Consider the following 19,555-nt stretch of genomic DNA (forward strand, 5'->3'; position numbering starts at 1 on the left):
CGGCCCATTAGGAGTTCTGCGGGAGCTACCCCAGTCACCGCATGGGGGGTGGTCCTATACGAAAACAAAAAGCGAGCCAGTCTCGTGTCCATTGACCCAGAAGACTGCTTCTTTAGGCCTCGTTTGAACGTCTGCACTGCGCGCTCCGCCAACCCATTTGAAGCCGGGTGGTAAGGGGCAGTGCGGATATGGCGGATGCTGTTCATCTTCGTGAACCTCGCAAACTCCTCACTCGTGAATGGAGTGCCGTTATCCGTGATGAGCACCTCAGAGAGGCCATGTGTACTAAAAGACAAATGGATCTTCTCAATTGTTGCAAAGGACGTTGTGCCTAGCATCTTATACACCTCTAGCCATTTAGACTGGGCGTCGATTAATAAAAGGAACATGGATCCTTGAAAAGGGCCGGCGAAATCCGCATGCAAGCGCGCCCAAGGCCGCCCTGGCCATTCCCAGCGGCCGGCGGAAGCTTCTGATGCTCCTGACAAATGGAGCAATTTTGGGCCACCTTCTCAATGTCGGCGTCGAGGCCTGGCCACCAAACATAACTCCAGGTCAACATTTTCATTTTGGTCACACCTGGATGCCCACTGTGCAAGTCTCTTGGTATCAGCTCCTGTCTTTTTTCTGGGACAATCACACGCGTCCCCCACAAGAGGATGCCGTCTTCGACGCTGAATTCTGACAGCTTGGAGGAAAATGCCCGCAACTCGCCTGGGAGCTGTCTATGCTGCTCACCATACAGGACTATGTGTCGAACCTTTGACAGGACTGGCTCCGTCTGGGTCCACTCACGGATCTGTGATGCTGTGACAGGCAAGGTGTCCATAAAATTTAGGGTTGCAACCACCTCACCGGTCGTGGGGGTCGACATGGGGCCGGTCGATAAAGGCAATCGGCTCAGTGCGTCGGCATTCGCTATCTGCGTTCCTGGTTTGTGCTCCAGAGAATACTCATATGCAGCAAGCAACAAAGCCCAGTGCTGGATCCGTGCGGAAGCAATGGGCGATATTGGCTTATCCTCTCTGAAAAGTCCCAGCAGAGGCTTATGATCAGTCACGATAGTGAAGTGGCAGCCATACACGTACTGGTGGAAACGTTTCACCGCAAAGACCACTGCCAGGATCTCCTTCTCGATATGCGCGTACATTTTGTCCGCTGCAGTCAATGTGCGGGAGGCGAATGCCATCGGCCGCTCGGCCCCGTTCTCCATCTTGTGGGACAGGACGGCCCCAATACCATACGGGGATGCATCACATGTGACGAGCAAAGGCTTTCCAGGATCAGAGTGGTTTAGTAACCCAGACGACGACAATTGATGTTTTACCCGCCGGAAAGTGGTTTCTTGCGGCTGACCCCAAACCCAGGTGTAATTTTTCTTCAGCATAAGATGCAACGGGGCCAGCGTAGTTGCCAGATTGGGAAGGAACTTCCCGTAATAGTTTACAAGGCCGAGAAAAGAACGGAGATGCGAAGTGTGAGTCGGGGTGGGGGCCTGTTGAATCGCGCGCACCTTCTCTGCGACGGGGTGCAAACCTTCGCGGTCCACCCGATAACCCAGGTAGACTACTTCCTTCGCCTGAAAGACGCACTTTGTGCGATGTAAACGGACTCCAGCCTCCGAAAGGTGTCTAAGGACAGCGTCCAGATTTTCCAAATGTTCCTGCTCCGACGTCCCTGTGATCAAAACGTCATCTAAGTGGATAGCGACACGCGGTAAACCTCTCAAAATGCCCTCCATAATGCGTTGAAAATAGCGCAGGCAGAGGATACGCCAAAGGGCAAACGTGTATATCCATACAGGCCCCGGTGTGTATTAATCGTTACATATGGTCGGGAGGCAGGGTCCAGAGCCAACGGTAGGTAGGCGTGACTCATATCTAATTTTGTGAACGAGAGTCCACCTGCAAGCTTTGCGTAGAGATCCTCTATGCGAGGCATTGGATATCGGTCGACTCGGGAAGCCGTATTCACTAAGTTTATAGTCACCGCACAAGCGAACTGTGGCATCTGGCTTCATTACAGGTACAATTGGTGCTGCCCAGTCAGCAAAACGGACGGGCCTGATAATACCCAAAGTTTCCAAACGCGTGAGCTCCCTTTCTACCTTCTCAAGCAAGGCGTAAGGCACCGGGCGCATCCGGAAATAGCGCGGCGTGGCTCCTGGTTCGACTTGGATACGGGCTACGGCCCCTTTTATTTCCCCCAAACCGGGCTGGAATACATCTGGGTATCGTCCTAACACCACAGTCTACCCTCCAGAAACTGCTGCCACAGCAAGCGCGAATGGCGCAACCAGTCCCGACGCAACAGACTGGGCCCATGGCCGTGCACCACGATAAGTGGGAAACGCCCCTCCTGGCGTCCATATACAACAGGAGTCATCGTAGTTCCTGCGATGTCCAATGGTTCCCCCGTGTAGGTGGCCAACCTGGCCTGTGTATCAGTTAATGTAAGGGTCTGTATACCCTGCTTGATGCGGTCGAATGTCCTCTGGGCGATCACGGAGACTGATGCGCCAGTGTCCAACTCCATCTCAAGCGGGTGACCATTGACCCATACGTCCTCCGTCTCCATGTCCTCAGGAGTAGTCGCCGCAGGTTCATCCATATGGCTGGTCCCAATTTCGGTCGGAACGACGGCGCCTCTTGCGCCCCCAGGACCGGGGTCCACGACGGGGTCGGCGCCTACAAGTCTGACACGGACTAGGCTCCTCATCCATTGGTTCTGGAGAAGGCTCCCTTTGGGGAGAAATGTCCGACGGCCACTGGCGTCAATCCGGACGTTGTTTCGCCCAAGGTACCGCAGGAGTGCGGGGGGATGTTTTTGGACGGAAGGGTTTGCGCCCCAAGGCATGCACTTCCATTCCCTGTATCTCCTGCACTCCTTGTTCTGCGCTCTCTCGGGACAATACTATTTGAATGGCCTGTTGAAAAGTCAATGTTGGCTGAGGCAACAACTTTCTCTGGGTGGCCGCATTGTTAATACCGCAAACCAAACGGTTGCGTAACATTTCTGACAAGGTCTCACCATAGTCACAGTACTCCGCAATCCTGCGTAGCCTGGACAGAAAGTCGGCAAGAGATTCTCCTGTGGTCCTCTCAGCGGTATTAAACCGGTAATGTTGGACTATCGTGGACGGGGTTGGGTTAAAATGCTGCCCCACTAAATTCACAAGTTTATCAAACGTTTTGGTGTCCGGCGCAGCTGGACGTAAGGCTCCTAATCACCCCAAACGTATGCGGGCCGCAGGCGGTGAGCAATATGACCACCTGGCGCTCGTTTTCAGTGATATTGTTTGCTCAGAAATAGTAACGTATCCGTTGTGCGTACTGGTTCCAGCTTTCCAGCGCAGCATCAAAAACATCCAAACGTCCGTACAGAGGCATGGTGTAATAGAAAACAACTCCCAACCTGTATCCAACGAAAATCCAGGGAGGTGGCTTCAGCAGTGTAGACAGCTATTCACTTTAACCCTCGTCGCCGGTTTTGTGAGGGCCACGAAGAATCCAGCACGAGTTTCAAGGATACAAAGAAATAACATTTATTTACAACATATATATACACAACAGCAGCAACCTCGCTTGCTGCTTACTCCTTCCTGCTGGTTCCAAACTGGCCAGATTTATTTATACAGGAAGTCTGCTAATGATTTCTCCGCCCCCCTCATTGGGGAAGCTCATACTCCCACAGGATTGTGGGATTGTCATTAGTCCCCAGCCAATGGTAAGCAGGCAGGTTATAACAGAGAGCCTACCGCTCTATCGCCACAGTATACACGTTTAGGTCCCCTATTTTCGGACTCCACCAAACCCCCGAACCCCTTGACATGAATTAAAGTGCATCCGTTTCTCTTTATGTATTCTGTTAAATAAAGAAATGTAAACCTCTGTGTCTGACTGCCAGGCCAGAGAAATTTGTGTGCTGCTATTTTGTACAGTTTAAGATGTTATAGATTATTTGGGGGATTGTTTGAGTGAGGATAGTTTATTGAGGATAGTTAGAGGTTCCAGTTTTTTTATTTTTCTGTAATGCATGCATTAATGTCATAGCGCCCCATAGAGTTGTATAATGATGTATGTACTTAAAATGATGACGGTAAAATTGTATTTCATAGGATAGGGCAGAGTAGAGCCTGATTATGGGTGCCCCATTTTGTCAGAGGACGAAGACATAGAACATAGAACATAGAAAATACAGCACAGAACAGGCCCTTCGGCCCACGATGTTGTGCCGAACCTTTGTCCTAGGTTAATCATAGATTATCATTGAATTTACAGTGCAGAAGGAGGCCATTCGGCCCTTTGAGTCTGCACCGGCTCTTGAAAAGAGCACCCTACCCAAACTTAACACCTCCACCCAACGCCAAGGGGAATTTGGACATTAAGGGCAATTTATCATTGGCCAATTCACCTAACCCGCACATCTTTGGACTGTGGGAGGAAACCGGAGCACCCGGAGGAAACCCACGCAGACACGGGGAGGATGTGCAGACTCCGCACAGACAGTGACCCAAGCCGGAATCGAACCTGGGACCCTGGAGCTGTGAAGCAATTGTGCTATCCACAATGCTACCGTGCTGCCCTTAAGAACAAATAAATCTACACTATATCATTTTACCGTAATCCATGTACCTATCCAATAGCTGCTTGAAGGTCCCTAATGTTTCCGACTCAACTACTTCCACAGGCAGTGCATTCCATGCCCCCACTACTCTCTGGGTAAAGAACCTACCTCTGATATCCCTCCTATATCTTCCACCTTTCACCTTAAATTTATGTCCCCTTGTAATGGTTTGTTCCACCCGGGGAAAAAGTTTCTGACTGTCTACTCTATCTATTCCCCTGATCATCTTATAAACCTCTATCAAGTCGCCCCTCATCCTTCTCCGTTCTAATGAGAAAAGGCCTAGCACCCTCAACCTTTCCTCGTAAGACCTACTCTCCATTCCAGGCAACATCCTGGTAAATCTTCTTTGCACCTTTTCCAAAGCTTCCACATCCTTCCTAAAATGAGGCGACCAGAACTGTACACAGTACTCCAAATGTGGCCTTACCAAAGTTTTGTACAGCTGCATCATCACCTCACGGCTCTTAAATTCAATCCCTCTGTTAATGAACGCGAGCACACCATAGGCCTTCTTCACAGCTCTATCCACTTGAGTGGTAACTTTCAAAGATGTATGAACATAGACCCCAAGATCTCTCTGCTCCTCCACATCGTAGAACTCTACAGTTAACCCTGTATTCCGCATTCATATTTGTCCTTCCAAAATGGACAACCTCACACTTTTCAGGGTTAAACTCCATCTGCCACTTCTCAGCCCAGCTCTGCATCCTATCTATGTCTCTTTGCAGCCGACAACAGCCCTCCTTACTATCCACAACTCCACCAATCTTCGTATTGTCTGCAAATTTACTGACCCACCCTTCAACTCCCACATCCAAGACAACGCAGTAATGTGATCCTTCACGCTTAGGATCAAAAGGAGGGAGTGTAGCCATCTGGGATGGCAACGTCCCAATTACAAGATGGACACTTTGCAAAGAATGCAGGGAAAATTGGACAATACCGAAAAAGCAAGCAGGTGCAAGGTCTGTCTGTTGATTAAAGCTGTAGCTCTAAGACAAGACCGATACTGCAGAACCATCTACATACTAATGAGCCATCTCCGGGGACAAAAGGGTAACATTTAGGTAAACAATGCTAAGACAGACACCCTGGCGCCAGAGGAGACTACAACAAAGCAAACCAACGGCCACCTAGGACGCGCCCAGCAACCAGGGAACCCACCACTCTATTGGAGGAAAATCGATAAGGACAATTGGGAAACGGACCAATTAATTGGGGCCCAGTTCAAGGCCCATCCAAAAGCGTGCAAAGCCCTTTTGGATATAAAAAGAATTCCCCAAGATAGAATCGCTCTTTTGGCCTTGGCTCTCAGCGAGGAGCCCTGTCAAAGCTGCTCCAGACCAAGTAAGTTCCAAGTCAACGCACGCTACGAGATAGACGCTCCTAGTTGCTATTCTGTAAACAGCTCTGCCCAGCAGCCTCAGAACCGATCAACGGCCATTGTTGCTCTGACTGAGTGGGCACCCGAAGCTAAGTATAGGCTTTTAGTACTAGTGATAGTTTAGGTTGTAGAGTTTTATTCATGAGTATATTTGACTGGTGGAAGCAGGCACGATAGTCGGGCAGCATGGTCGGCACGGGCTTGGAGGGCCGAAGGGCCTGTTCCAGTGCTGTACATTTCTTTGTTCTTTTGACTGTGTGTGTCAATAAACGAGCATTGATTTTGAACTTACTAACTGGTGTATCGAGTCTTTGATCAGTTTCGGTTTTGAACCTTGTGGCGGTATTGAAAGATGCCTGGCGACTCTTGAGCAAACGTAATTAAACAGAGCCAAATTAAGAGACAACAGCAAGTTAGCAAGAATCCCACTGACGACCCCTCACGCCGCTGGGAGACCTGCGGGCAGGGACACGCTGCCAGTGGGAACAGAGAATCCTAACAGCCAGAGAATTCCGGCCTCAATGTACAATGAAGTTGCAACTGCTTGGAAAGGGGCAATTCTGTGCTTGGAATACAGGAAACAGGTCCTATGAAAAGAGCCTTAACATAGTGAAAACAAACAGTGGGAAAGAATAAACATGTTAATAAAGCACTTCCCCGGTCAGCTCTGTTTGCCCTGCCCCACGTGTTCAACTAAACTAATGTGGCTCTAACCCACCCCAGGTGCTGCTGCTGTTGGTTTCCTGCGCTGTTCCCCGAGAGTCTGCAAGCGACTTTCTCCCCCAGGGGATCCCTAGACACCCCCCCCCTTAAGTCTTCTCTCTGCTCTCCTTCCCGGCTGCCCTCTCCCAACCACCCCTACCAGCCCCCCCGGAGGCCAGCCCTGCGCTTGGCCCTAGCCCGCCCCTCCTCATACTCTCCCTGGGGCCCCCTGACCTACGCTAGCAACGCTGACCTCTGCCCTTGGCGCCTGTCTGTCTACCACCCGAGCGCTCGGGCCCTCCCCCCACACACCATTAACCTGATTGTATCTCACCGTGCCCTTTCAAGACCCCATACCAGCCCCTAGCCTATCCCCCTCTCCGAGGCCCCAATCTCTCGCCAAAAGGTACCAAGCGCAGGGCCCCCCTCTCTACCCCACCGATGCTATCCCCCAAGAACACCCTACACAATGCACCCTCCAGCCAGTGCTCTCTGTCCCGGCTGAAAACAATCTTGGATAGAACATTACAGTACAGGATAATTTAACGAACCGCCGCCACACAAAAGCTCCGAGATCCCAGAGTCCTTTAGTTCAAGTCCAGCTTCTTCTTTTAATAAAAGTCCACACCTAGTCAGAGCAAATTAGGTTAACAGACCACCGTCACAGTACAGCACTGAGAAAACTAAGTGCCCGTTAGTTCAAGTCCAGCTTCTTTTCTTTAAAAGAAGTCCAAACCTGTTCTGGTGTCTCAAAGTAGTAGTGGAGTTCCTCAAACGTGACCCAAAGCTTCGCAGGATACAGCATTCCAAACCTCACCTCCGTTTTGTAGAGGGCTGCCTTTACCTTGAGAATCCTGCACGCCTCTTGGCCAGCTCCGTTCCCAAGTCCTGGTAGATGCGCACCTCACAATTCTCCCATCTGCTGCTCCTCTCCGCCTTGGCCCATCGCAGCACACGTCCCCTGTCAGCAAGCTGGTGAAAGCAGACCACCAAGGCCCTCGGGTCGGTCGCCTGTCCTGGGCTTCCTTGCGGGAGCTCTATGAGCCCCATCCAACTCCAGGGGTCGGGGGGGGGGGGGGGGGTCCATCAGCGCCTCGAGCATACCTTTCACGTATGCACCCACATCCGACCCCTCGCAGCCCTCGGGGAGGCAATGATCCTCAAATTCTGCCTCCTGGCTCTGTTCCCCAGCCCTTCAAGCTGCTCCTGCATCCTCCTCTGGCGGGCGTTCAGCTCTTCCACCTCATGCTCCAGCTCCGCCACCGTGTCCGCCTGGCTGGAGAGCTTCACCTCGACCTCCCCGAGCGCCTTCTGGACCGCCTGCGCCTCAACCATTCGGTCCATTACCGCCCTCATCAGGTCCAACGTATCCCTCTTCAATTAGGCGAAGCAGTTCTTAAAAAACTCCATCTGCTGATCCCTTGGCCAGTGAGCCTCTGCTCCCTGCCGTCCACCATGTTTCGCCGCCTGGCCTGGGGTCCCCGCTGCTCCCCCTTGGAGCCCTGCCGCTCCACTCGACCACTTCTGGTCCAGCTGCTCATACCCTGGGTGGTGGGGGTTATTTAAATCCTCCAGTGTTTAAAATATCAAAGTAATGGGTGCCTGTTAAGTAAAGAGAGCTGCTATCTGTTTCTGCAGTGCAATGATAGACAGGCCATCTGGTATGGCTTAGAGAAAAACAGCCGTCTATTTCTGTATCATAAAATCATAGAATTTACAGTGCAGAAGGAGGCCATTCGGCCCATCGAGTCTGCACCGGCTCTTGGAAAGAGCACCCTACCCAAGGTCAACACCTCCATTCTATCCCCATAACCCAGTAACCTCACCCAACACTAAGGGCAAATTTGGACACTAAGGGCAATTTATCATGGCCAATCCACCTAACCTGCACATCTTTGGACTGTGGGAGGAAACCGGAGCACCCGGAGGAAACCCACGCACACACGGGGAGGATGTGCAGACTCCACACAGACAGTGACCCAAGTGGAAATCTGTAGTCTCAATAGACTTCATTGTTGACACTTCCCAAGGGATGTTATTACAGCGGAGCCCATAAATGAATGCTTGATTGAGATTCAAAAGCTCCAAAACCACTCATCTCAAGAGGGGGAGGGCCAAGTTCACATTTCATGGATAGTTTTAACAGGCTATTGAAGGATCAGCTGTCTTTGATGCGTTTAGCAAATAGAAGATTGTTTTTACAACTGATTGAGCACTTGGGAGTTTACAAGCTCTGAATGGGTTTCATGAATGAGCTTTTTTCCTCCCCCAAGTGTGTTTGAGTGAGAGCACTTAGATTGCTAGAAGCTTACATTCTTTTCATCTCCACACGGCTCCTGAGGTCAGTAGTTACTGGGTCAATGGCTATGGTTTAGCACACTGGGCTAAATCGCTGGCTTTTAAAGCAGACCAAGGCAGGTCAGCAGCACGGTTCAATTCCCGTACCAGCATCCCCGAACAGGCGCCGGAATGTGGCGACTAGGGGCTTTTCACAGTAACTTCATTTCAAGCCTACTTGTGACAATAAGCGATTTTCATTTCATTTTTCATTTCATAGGAGTATGAGGGGACATGGTTGGGAGGGTGGTGAGGGCTGAAGGGCCCAAGTCTTTTATAAAACTGGGCCGAATCTCAGAGAACAGCCTACCTTGACATTCGCTGTGGCCGGCTCTGAAAGCGGCAGGCCTGACTCTATCATGACCTCTTCTCCCAAATCATCTGTGTGGGGCCTGCTGAGCGAGGAGATATGCCGACTCTGAATTCTCATCTCGATGGTGAAAGTGACACAATTCGCACAGGAAGTAGGTTAGTAAGAGTAGTGGTTCTGTGTGGAAACTAATTTTACTGGTGGAGACCTGTTAGATTAGAGTCATTGCTCTGCATTGCTTTTATTAATAATCTGGATCAAGGTATTGCAAGGAACTGTGTGCATATTCGTAGATGATGCAGCAATTGATGAGAGTTAGAATTTGGACAAGAAAACAAAACTCTCATTGAATTGAAATACTTTTGAGGGAATTGGCCCATATCTTGTAGATAAATGTAGTGAGGGTAGAATTAACATAATGGATATGTATACAATGCAAAATTCTGTACTAACAACTGTTAAGTAAGCAAAATATCAAAGCCGAGTACAGAAATCTCCGAGGGTTTATGTCCAGCACCATGGAGTAACATTAAGAACAAATACAATGGGCTGGATTCTCCAGTCCCCCAGCCATGTGTTTCTCGGCCACGCGCTGTTCGCTGGTGGCAGGATTCCATTCTGCTGCCGCTTGTCAATGGGATTTCCCATTGAAGCCACCCCATGCCGCCGCGAAACCCACTGGCGACGGTATGCTGCCAGCGGGGAAAGTGAATCCCAACAGCCGGAGAATTCTGGCCAGTACTAAGTACTGACAGACACTATTCTGAGGTTGAGTCCTTCTGTCTTGGTTTCTAGGTCTGGGACTTGGTTCTTTGACAGACTGTATCCCTGCTGGATTAATAGTACTTACTTTATTAGTACTACTATACAGGTTACAAAGTAGGCACGTAGCTCTTAGACGTGATTCCAACCTCTCTCTCTCTCTCCCTCGGAGAGAACACTGAGCAGTGTCAATGATACATCATCATCTACATCATTCGGGGGATTCGGTGGCATTGTGGTATTGTCACTGGGCTAGTCCATTGATCCAAGATATTACCCGTGTTCGAATCCCACCATGGCCTAGCCAGTGATGCCCACATCCAATGAATTTTAAAAAATGTTAGCATGTCATCTGTAAAGCCTTTATAATACACCTCCCCCAAGTATGCTAACCTACTTTTTAAAACAACATCAAACTGTTTACATTACATTTCTGTAACTCCCTTTTTTACAACTTCATACTCAATTTTCCAACTCCGAATCTTCCCCTCCCCAAGTCACAGTGCTTGGGGGTTTCAATCTCCTCCAACATCGTAGGCCCTCAGGGAAGAAGGTTTGGAGGCATAAGGGGAGGCATTTTGTGGGACATCATATGTAGAATAGGACAACATGTTAACAGCATCCCTGTCAGCTGGACAGCTACGTGTAAGTTTCAGGATGACTGAACTGCAAAGACAACAAAGACCTGCAGTGAAGGACTGACTCAGAAGAGAAGACTGAACAGAATTGACATTTGATCTCTGGGATCAGAAGAGACAAACTCAGGACACTCGGAGGAACCTGCTGCTCCCTTGAAGGACCTGTGAAAGAAGATTCAGAAGAGAAGCGATCTTCAGCTCCTGGGAAGATTGTCATACCTGTATCATGAACTGCTGTATTGAAGACTGGAAAGGCATTGAAGATCTGAGATTTCAATTAACTTCAAAAATGAAGGGAAACCAACCAACTTCCTGTAAGACTATCAGAAGAAGAGCAGATTTTATGGGAGGACCATCTACTTTCTGTAGGTTGTGGTAAGAGCCACATTCTATACGAGGCCGCTCCACTATGAACTGCTAAGAATACGGAGACAAGACAGTCCGAGGAGATAGGAGAGGTGCTAAATGAATATTTTTCACACAGGAAAAAGACAACGATGTCGAGGAGAATACTGAGATTCAGGCTACTAGACTAGAAGGGCTTGAGGTTCATAAGGAGGAGGTGTTAGCAATTCTGGAAAGTGTGAAAGTAGATAAGTCCCCTGGGCCGGATGGGATTTATCCTAGGATTCTCTGGGAAGCTAGGGAGGAGATTGCTGAGCCTTTGGCTTTGATCGTTAAGTCATCTTTGTCTACAGGAATAGTGCCAGAAGACTGGAGGATAGCAAATGTTGTCCCCTTGTTCAAGAAGGGGAGTAGAGACAACCCCGGTAACTATAGACCAGTGAGCCTTACTTCTGTTGTGGGCAAAATCTTGGAAAGGTTTATAAGAGATAGGATGTATAATCATCTGGAAAGGAATAATTTGATTAGAGATAGTCAACATGGTTTTGTGAAGGGTAGGTCGTGCCTCACAAACCTTATTGAGTTCCTCGAGAAGGTGACCAAACAGGTGGATGAGGGTAAAGCAGTTGATGTGGTGTATATGGATTTCAGTAAAGCGTTTGATAAGGTTCCCCACGGTAGGCTACTGCAGAAAATACGGAGGCATGGGATTCAGGGTGATTTAGCAGTTTGGATCAGAAATTGGCTAGCTGGAAGAAAACAAAGGGTGGTGGTTGATGGGAAATGTTCAGACTGGAGTCCAGTTATTAGTGGTGTACCATAAGGATCTGTTTTGGGGCCACTGCTGTTTGTCATTTTTATAAATGATCTGGAGGAGGGCGTAAAAGGATGGGTGAGTAAATTTGCAGATGACACTAAAGTTGGTGGAGTTGTGGACAGTGCGGACGAATGTTACAAGTTACAGAGGGACATAGATAAGCTGCAGCGCTGGACTGAGAGTTGGCAAATGGAGTTTAATGCAGAAAAGTGTGAGGTGAATAACAGGAAGACAGAGTACTGGGCTAATGGTAAGATTGTTGGCAGTGTGGATGAGCAGTGAGATCTCGGTGTCCATGTACATAGATCCCTGAAAGTTGCACCCAGGTTGAGAGGGTTGTTAAGACGGCGTACGGTGTGTTAGCTTTTATTGGTAGAGGGATTGAGTTTCGGAGCCATGAGGTCATGTTGCAGCTGTACAAAACTCTGGTGCGGCCGCATTTGGAGTATTGCATGCAATTCTGGTCGCCGCATTATAGGAAGGATGTGGAAGCATTGGAAAGAGTGCAGAGGAGATTTACCAGAATGTTGCCTGGTATGGAGGGAAGATCTTATGAGGAAAGGCTGAGGGACTTGAGGCTGTTTTCGTTAGAGAGAAGAAGGTTAAGAGGTGACTTAATTGAGGCATACAAAATGATCAGATGATTGGATAGGGTGGACAGTGAGCGCCTTCTTCCTCGGGTGGTGATGTCTAGCACGAGGGGACATAGCTTTAAATTGAGGGGAGATAGATATAAGACAGATGTCAGAGGTAGGTTCTTTACTCAGAGAGTAGTAAGGGCGTGGAATGCCCTGCCTGCAACAGTAGTGGACTCGCCAACACTGAGGGCATTCAAATGGTCAATGGATAGACATATGGACGATAAGGGAATAGTGTAGATGGGCTTTAGAGTGGTTTCACAGGTCGGCGCAACATCGAGGGCCGAAGGGCCTGTACTGCGCTGTAATGTTCTATGTTCTAAATTGCCCTTAGTGTCCAAAATTGCCCTTAGTGTTGGGTGGGGTTACTGGGTTATGGGGATAGGGTGGAGGTATGGGCTTGTGTAGGGTGCTCTTTCAAAGAGCCGGTGCAGACTCGATGGGCCGAAGGGCCTCCTTCTGCACTGTAAATTCAATGATTCATATTCTGCAATGAGAGAAATTTCCTGTCGTCAATCTGCTCTGGGACAAATTGCTGTAAAGGATTCTGCAGTTTCCAAAGTGCTAAAGATTCCGACCTCCAGCTCTGAAAAGAAGACTTTCCGCTGGGACTGAAGTAAGGGTAGCAATTAACTTTTACCCTGGGAAGGTACCAGCTCTTGAACAGTGCGGCCCTCGGTGAACTCTAATTTGGACTCAGGCCAATCATCCTCTGTGGAAGATTCTTCATGGACAAGAGGAGATTGGTAGATTGGAAAAGACAACAGAGACTTCAAAAGGTTCGCTCATCAATTGGGAGGCTGAATAATTCTCTAGGACTTCAACCTCCAGGAGATCACTCAGTGCTGCAAAGGAGTCTTTCTCATCACTATTTAGGAAGAGTTAATTTAGGTCCAGCCGGTCAACATGTCTGCTCAACCTCTGCCTTATTTCATGAAAAACTGAGATTCATAACTTCCTTGTCTGCCCTGGGTCTAGTGGATGGTGTCTCTGTGAAAGAAAGGAATTTACTGCTGAGCGTATAAACTTGCTCAGCTTCTGAAGCCTGAATTTCCACTGTTTTAAATTAAAATGAAGATAGTTGCATGAAAGATGGTTAGCCATTCAAATGATGAACATCATCTAGTTTCTGCAGGATTCCTAGAAATATCGCCACTTAACAAGGACGTATGTTGGAGATAGATATAAGACAGATGTTCTAAATGGACGATAAGGGAATAGTGTAGAATAGTCTCTTATATAGAACATAGAGAGAATCAATGATCTATTGAACCTTTCAGCTAACAGGAGCAATGATCCTGGGCGGGATTCTCCACCCTGCCAGCCATGTTATCCAGCGCAGCGTACCCCCGCCAGCAGAGGTATTCTCCGTTCACCGTAGCCGGCCGTTGGGGTTTCCCATTGTGGCCACCCCACGGCGTCAGGAAACCTGCAGGAGTGGGTGCGCTGCCGGCGAAGCGGAGGATCCCGCAGCCTGTCTTTGATTGGAAGGCCTGTGCCTCCTGAAAGGCCTGTGCCTCCTGGACCTTAGAACATAGAACAGTACAGCACAGTACAGGCCCTTCGGCCCACGATGTTGTGCCGAACATTTATCCTAATCTAAGATCAACCAACCTACACCCCTTCAATTTACTACTGTCCATGTGCCTGTCCAAGAGTCGCTTAAAAGTCCCTAATGACACGGACTCCACCACCTCTGCTGGCAGTGCATTCCACACACCCACCACTCTCTGTGTAAAGAACCGACCTCTGACATCTCCCCTATACCTTCCTCCAATCACCTTAAAACTATGTCCCCCTTGTGACAGCCATTTCCACCCTGGGGAAAAGTCTCTGGCTATCCACTCTATCCATGCCTCTCATCACCTTGTACACCTCTATCAAGTCACCTCTCTGCCTTCTTCGCTCCAGTGAGAAAAGCCCTAGTTCCCTCAAGCTTTCTTCATAAGACATTCCCTCCAGCCCAGGCAGCATCCTGGTAAATCTCCTCTGTACCCTCTCCAAAGCATCCACATTCTTCCTATAATGAGGCGACCAGAACCGGACACAATATTCCAAGTGTGGTCTAACCAGGGTTTTATAAACTTGCAGCAAAACCTCACGGCTCTTTAACTCAATCCCCCTGTTAATGAAAGCCAGCACACCGTACGCCTTCTTAACAACCTTATCAACCTGGGTGGCAACTTTGAGGGATCTATGTGTGTGGACCCCAAGATAATAATAATAATCACTTATTGTCACAAGTAGGCGTCAGTGAAGTTACTGTGAAAAGCCCCTAGTCGCTACATTCCGGCGCCTGTTCGGGGAGGCTGGTACGGGAATTGAACCCGCGCTGCTCGTATTGTTCTGCATTACTAGCCAGTTGTTTAGCCCACTGTGCTAAAACAGCCCCTCTAAAACAGATCCCTCTGTTCCTCCACACTTCCAAGAATCCTGCCTTTAACCCTGTATTCAGCATTCAAATTCGACCTTCCAAAATGAATCATTTCACATTTATCTAGGTTGAACTCCATCTGCCGCTTCTCAGCCCAGCTCTGCATCCTGTCAATGTCCTGTTGTAACCTGCAACAGCCCTCAACACTATCTACAACCCCCCCCAACCTTTGTGTCATCGGCAAACTTACTAACCCACCCTTCCACTTCCTCATCCAAGTCATTTATAAAAACCACAAAGAGCAGAGGTCCCAGAACAGATCCTTGTGGGACATTACTGGTCACCGACCTCCAGGCGGAATACTTTCCATCCACTACCACTCGTTGTCTTCTTTCGGCCGCCAATTCTGTATCCAGACAGCCAAATTTCCCTGTATCCCATGTCCCCTAACTTTCTGAACGAGCCTACCATGGGGAACCTTATCAAATGCCTTACTGAAATCCATATACACCACATCCACTGCCCGACTTCATCAATGTGTCTCGTCACATCCTCAAAGAATTCAATGAGGCTTGTGACCTTGTAGCATGATGTCTGATGGATATAGGATCATCAGCTGAATCCATTCAAGATGATCTGATATATTAACAGCTGCTCCAGTATCAATTTTAAAAGAAATATTGAAGCTTTTAAATTGGACTGTAACTGACTGACCAGTGAGCTGGATCAAGGCCATCGACTTCCCCTCGGAACTCTGTGACAGTGTCCTTTTCAGAACTTCCCATTTCTTGGAAGGAGTATGTTTCATAAATACTTGCTGTCGATTAAGATTGCTGGATTTGCAGAAATGCTTGAAATATCCAGTTCTGCCATACTGGAAGCATTCCATCCCTTCTGCTGGGCAGTCTTGGCGTCTATGCTGAGTTTTTGCACCACAATGCAAGTATCTCAAAGCGGTTGCTAGTGTGGAGTTTCCCACCCTTTTTGGCTGGTTATGCGGGCTTTTGCATGGGATGGACCAGAGCCCGGGGACCTCTCCAGCCTATGGAGTCGGCATGAACTGTAGCCGATTAAACACTCGAATCTCGGCCTGTCTCGCCTAGTGGACTGCTCGATCCAATGGAATATCGTCTTTGGTCTGCAGAAGTTTGGAGAGTTTCTCCACCCTGGCCAGGTCCTCCAAGTTCTCCTTCCTCTGCTGGGTGAACGTCTCGTTCAAGAAGCCCATCAGCTGCTCCGTCGACCACTGCACGGGTAGAATCGGTCCCTGACCCTCCGCCATCTTCACCTGCGTCGCAGGCACCACTCCAACTTTCCGACTGCTCCCTTCTTTTTCGGCCACTTCTGGTCCACAAATCCAAGCACCGATGGGACACTCTCTCCCCCCACCTCTCCTGCACATTTTTCAGTCACGCAATCCACCCATTAGCCGGGCAAAAGGTCCAGAAATTCCACCACGAGCGGGAGCCACCAAATGTGCGACCACTCAGACCATGGCTGCCACCGGAAATTCGGAGAATTTCTCATCCTGAATTTGGCTCAGGGTATTTCCCCTCCATAGAATTTTTTTTTGCCTCTATCAGGAGATCGCGTGGATGTTGATGGGTGGGAGGGGAGTCATGATGCTTAGTCTCACCATGATTGTATGGGTCATGCCCAATTGACAAGCCGGTCTTTTCCAGGATCCCTACCTTTATTCACAAATACAAAGTTGTTCGGCACAACAGTTTACGCGGGATAATTTTCCAAATAGGTGCTAGTGGGTAAGGAGTGCAGCTGCAGCAACCACATATCAGGAAGATTCAGGGGTGCCAGCAATAACTTTCCAAATGTCACATTTAATAGTCATTATTTCCATTACCGACAGCGGATTAGGCTGCTGGCGATCTGTCAACACCCATCTTTCTGGCTCACTTGGGTGAGCAGTGAATAGTAGAGCTGGAGCCCATGCAACCATTTATCACGCATCAATGCCACCCCACCTTCAGGATGGGAGGGGTAGGAACGAAAAGGTGACAGGGGGTGGGAAATTCTGTTCGCTTTAATCAATACATCTCTCACACCATAATCAAACATGGTCATTCTTTTTACTGGAATTTTCAGTGACATCTCTCAGATGTTTTACATGTTTGTTGATAATAATTACACGATAGCCTGCATTACGAGGGTACACTATTCTGCAGCTGCATCATTATTCGATTGGGCTCTGATACTGTCAATCTATGGCCCTAGGAAATATACCAAAATCTGCAACAGCCCCAGTCTGGGCGGCTCTTGATGCACTCGTTGATATGAATGTTATAACTTTTTGTGCTAAAGCCGCAAAGAGGAAATTAAACACTTGGTAGATAATTCAGAAGATACAAATTCCAGTTGAAAGAAAAAAATGACATGCATTTATTCAGCACCTCAAAGTGCTCTAAACACTTGAAGAGACCTGACTTATTAATGGGTCGACGTGTTTTGTAGGATGCAAGATTCCACAAGCATCAACAAAATGAATGAAGATCTTGGGTGCGATTTACCAGGATGGGAATAGAGTCCCATAACGAGTGCGTTCAGCCAAGTATTTCTCTACATTCGGAGTGCTGAAAAACCCAACGCCCCCTTCGCCAGCTCCCCCCCCCCCCCCCCCCCCCCCCCACACACTTCGCTCCCCATTGCGGGAAAAATGGCAGCCAGGCAGTGACCCAGACTGTACATTCAAGGCACTTCAATTAATAACTTTCCTGACCTTCAGATTGCTATTTTCTTCAGACCTATCCTCAACGTCATGGTCCTGTAGATGACGACACACGACGGCAAGCCTTCGTTATGGAAAAAAAAAATCAAATATTAAACTCCCCACTGTTTAAATGGACATCCGATTACAATTAATAACTTGTGGGGAAGGGACATCATCGAATGCAGAAGATTTCTTCAGTTCACAGAGTACATGGAAATCATAAAGGACCGATTAGAATTTTCCTCTCACCCATCAGTTCTAACCTTTTCCCCGCAAGTTTCTGGACGTTCAGAGGACATGGCCATCGCTGACTTGGCTTGCACTTTGATTGCCCATCCCTAACTGCCCTTGAGAGAAGGTGGTGGTGAGCTGCCTTCTTGAATTTCTGAGGTTCATGTGGTGTAGGTATTCATACAGCGTTGTGGCGAGGGAAACACAGCATCTGGGACCTTAGTGAATGACGATGCCAACAGTCAAAGAGGTTTAAGAATTTTAAAAAAGCAGAGCAATGGCAGAGAAGAAAAGTGGGAGAATTAGAGTCAACATGGGTCCATAAAGAGAACAAGAGGGAAAGAAAGATTGGATTGACATAGAGAAAAATGTAAGTTTAAAAAAATTACATTCTCTTGACAGGAATGAGACCCCACTGTTTAAATTAATCCCTTTCTGGGATGGACAGGTTAAGTGGCATTGCAAAAACATAAATCTCATCACTGAAAAGGTTATTATAATGTTAAGTACCAGCAATAACATTCTGCACCAACGTTGACTGGCAATTAAGTGCAAATACACCAGTATTTTGAAACTAATAGGGAGGCTAACAATGAACCGCAAGGAATAGTGTAGGGATAATCATCCTGCAACTTATGCCGATCCACTTCTCATTACAAGTGGCTAGACATATGTGCCATTAAATTTGCTGCTATTTAGAAAAGTGTGGGCCAGTGTGTTTTTCAACTTTGCTACAACCAGCAAGCAGAGGAACCATTTCTTCCACGGTTGACTACCCTTTTCCTGACCCAACCTCCCTTGGATTGCTCTCCTATTTCACATATTAAAATAAAAATCCCAACGCTTCACAAAGCCTCAAAGAATAAAGAAAAGTACAGCACAGGAACGGGCCCTTTGGCCCTCCAAGCATGTGCCGACCATGCTGCCCGACTAAACTACAATCTTCTACACTTCCTGGGTCCGTATCCCTCTATTCCCACCCTATTCATGTATTTGTCAAGATGCCCCTTAAATGTCACTCTCGTCCCTGCTTCCACCACCTCCTCCGGTAGCGAGTTCCAGGCACCCACTACCCTCTGTGTAAAGAAACTTGCCTCGTACATCTCCTCTAAACATGGCCCCTCGCACCTTAAACTTATGCCCCCTAGTAATTGACCCCTCTACCCCGGGGAAAAGCCTCTGACTATCCACTCTGTCTATGCCCCTCATAATTTTGTAGACCTCTATCAGGTCTCCCCTCAACCTCCTTCGTTCCAGTGAGAACAAACCGAGTTTATTCAACCACTCCTCATAGCTAATGCCCTCCATACCAGGCAACATTCTGGTAAATCTCTTCTGCACCCTCTCTAAAGCCTCCACATCCTTGTGGTAGTGTGGCGACCAGAATTGAACACTATACTCCCAAGTGTGGCCTAACACTTGGAGTATAGTGTTCAATTCTCACTGCGGTTGTTTTACTGGCCCGCTAGGCTAATACCGGGTGAGAAAGGAAAGAATGAGTCCATACCATATTTGACATTCTATACTGTCCCCATGGTCCTGCAGGCTGGCAGTTGCTTCATCTCTTCCTGCGAAGAATGAGGGAAAGTGGAATGAAAAATCACACAAGAACTTCGGGATATAATATAAACTAACCAAATCACTCAGAGCTAATGATCACGAT

General features: G+C 48.3%; 1 protein-coding gene across 3 annotated transcripts in view; it reads right to left on the reverse strand.

The window, feature by feature from the left end:
- LOC140402489 (uncharacterized) overlaps positions 1–19,555 on the reverse strand; it is a 143,076-nt gene that overhangs the window by 94,451 nt on the left and 29,070 nt on the right. For all 3 annotated transcript variants that reach the window (XR_011938144.1, XM_072490320.1, XM_072490321.1), the window contains exons 5-6: positions 19,400–19,460; positions 17,671–17,743 (exon numbers count right to left, since the gene is read on the reverse strand). Coding sequence is in view for 2 of the 3 variants with exons in the window: in XM_072490320.1 (XP_072346421.1) it covers positions 17,671–17,743; positions 19,400–19,460 (134 nt within the window). In the remaining variant the exon portion in view is untranslated. The remainder of the gene's footprint in view (positions 1–17,670; positions 17,744–19,399; positions 19,461–19,555) is intronic.

The sequence above is a fragment of the Scyliorhinus torazame genome, chromosome 25 (assembly GCF_047496885.1).
Source record: "Scyliorhinus torazame isolate Kashiwa2021f chromosome 25, sScyTor2.1, whole genome shotgun sequence".
Lineage (NCBI taxonomy): Eukaryota > Metazoa > Chordata > Chondrichthyes > Carcharhiniformes > Scyliorhinidae > Scyliorhinus > Scyliorhinus torazame.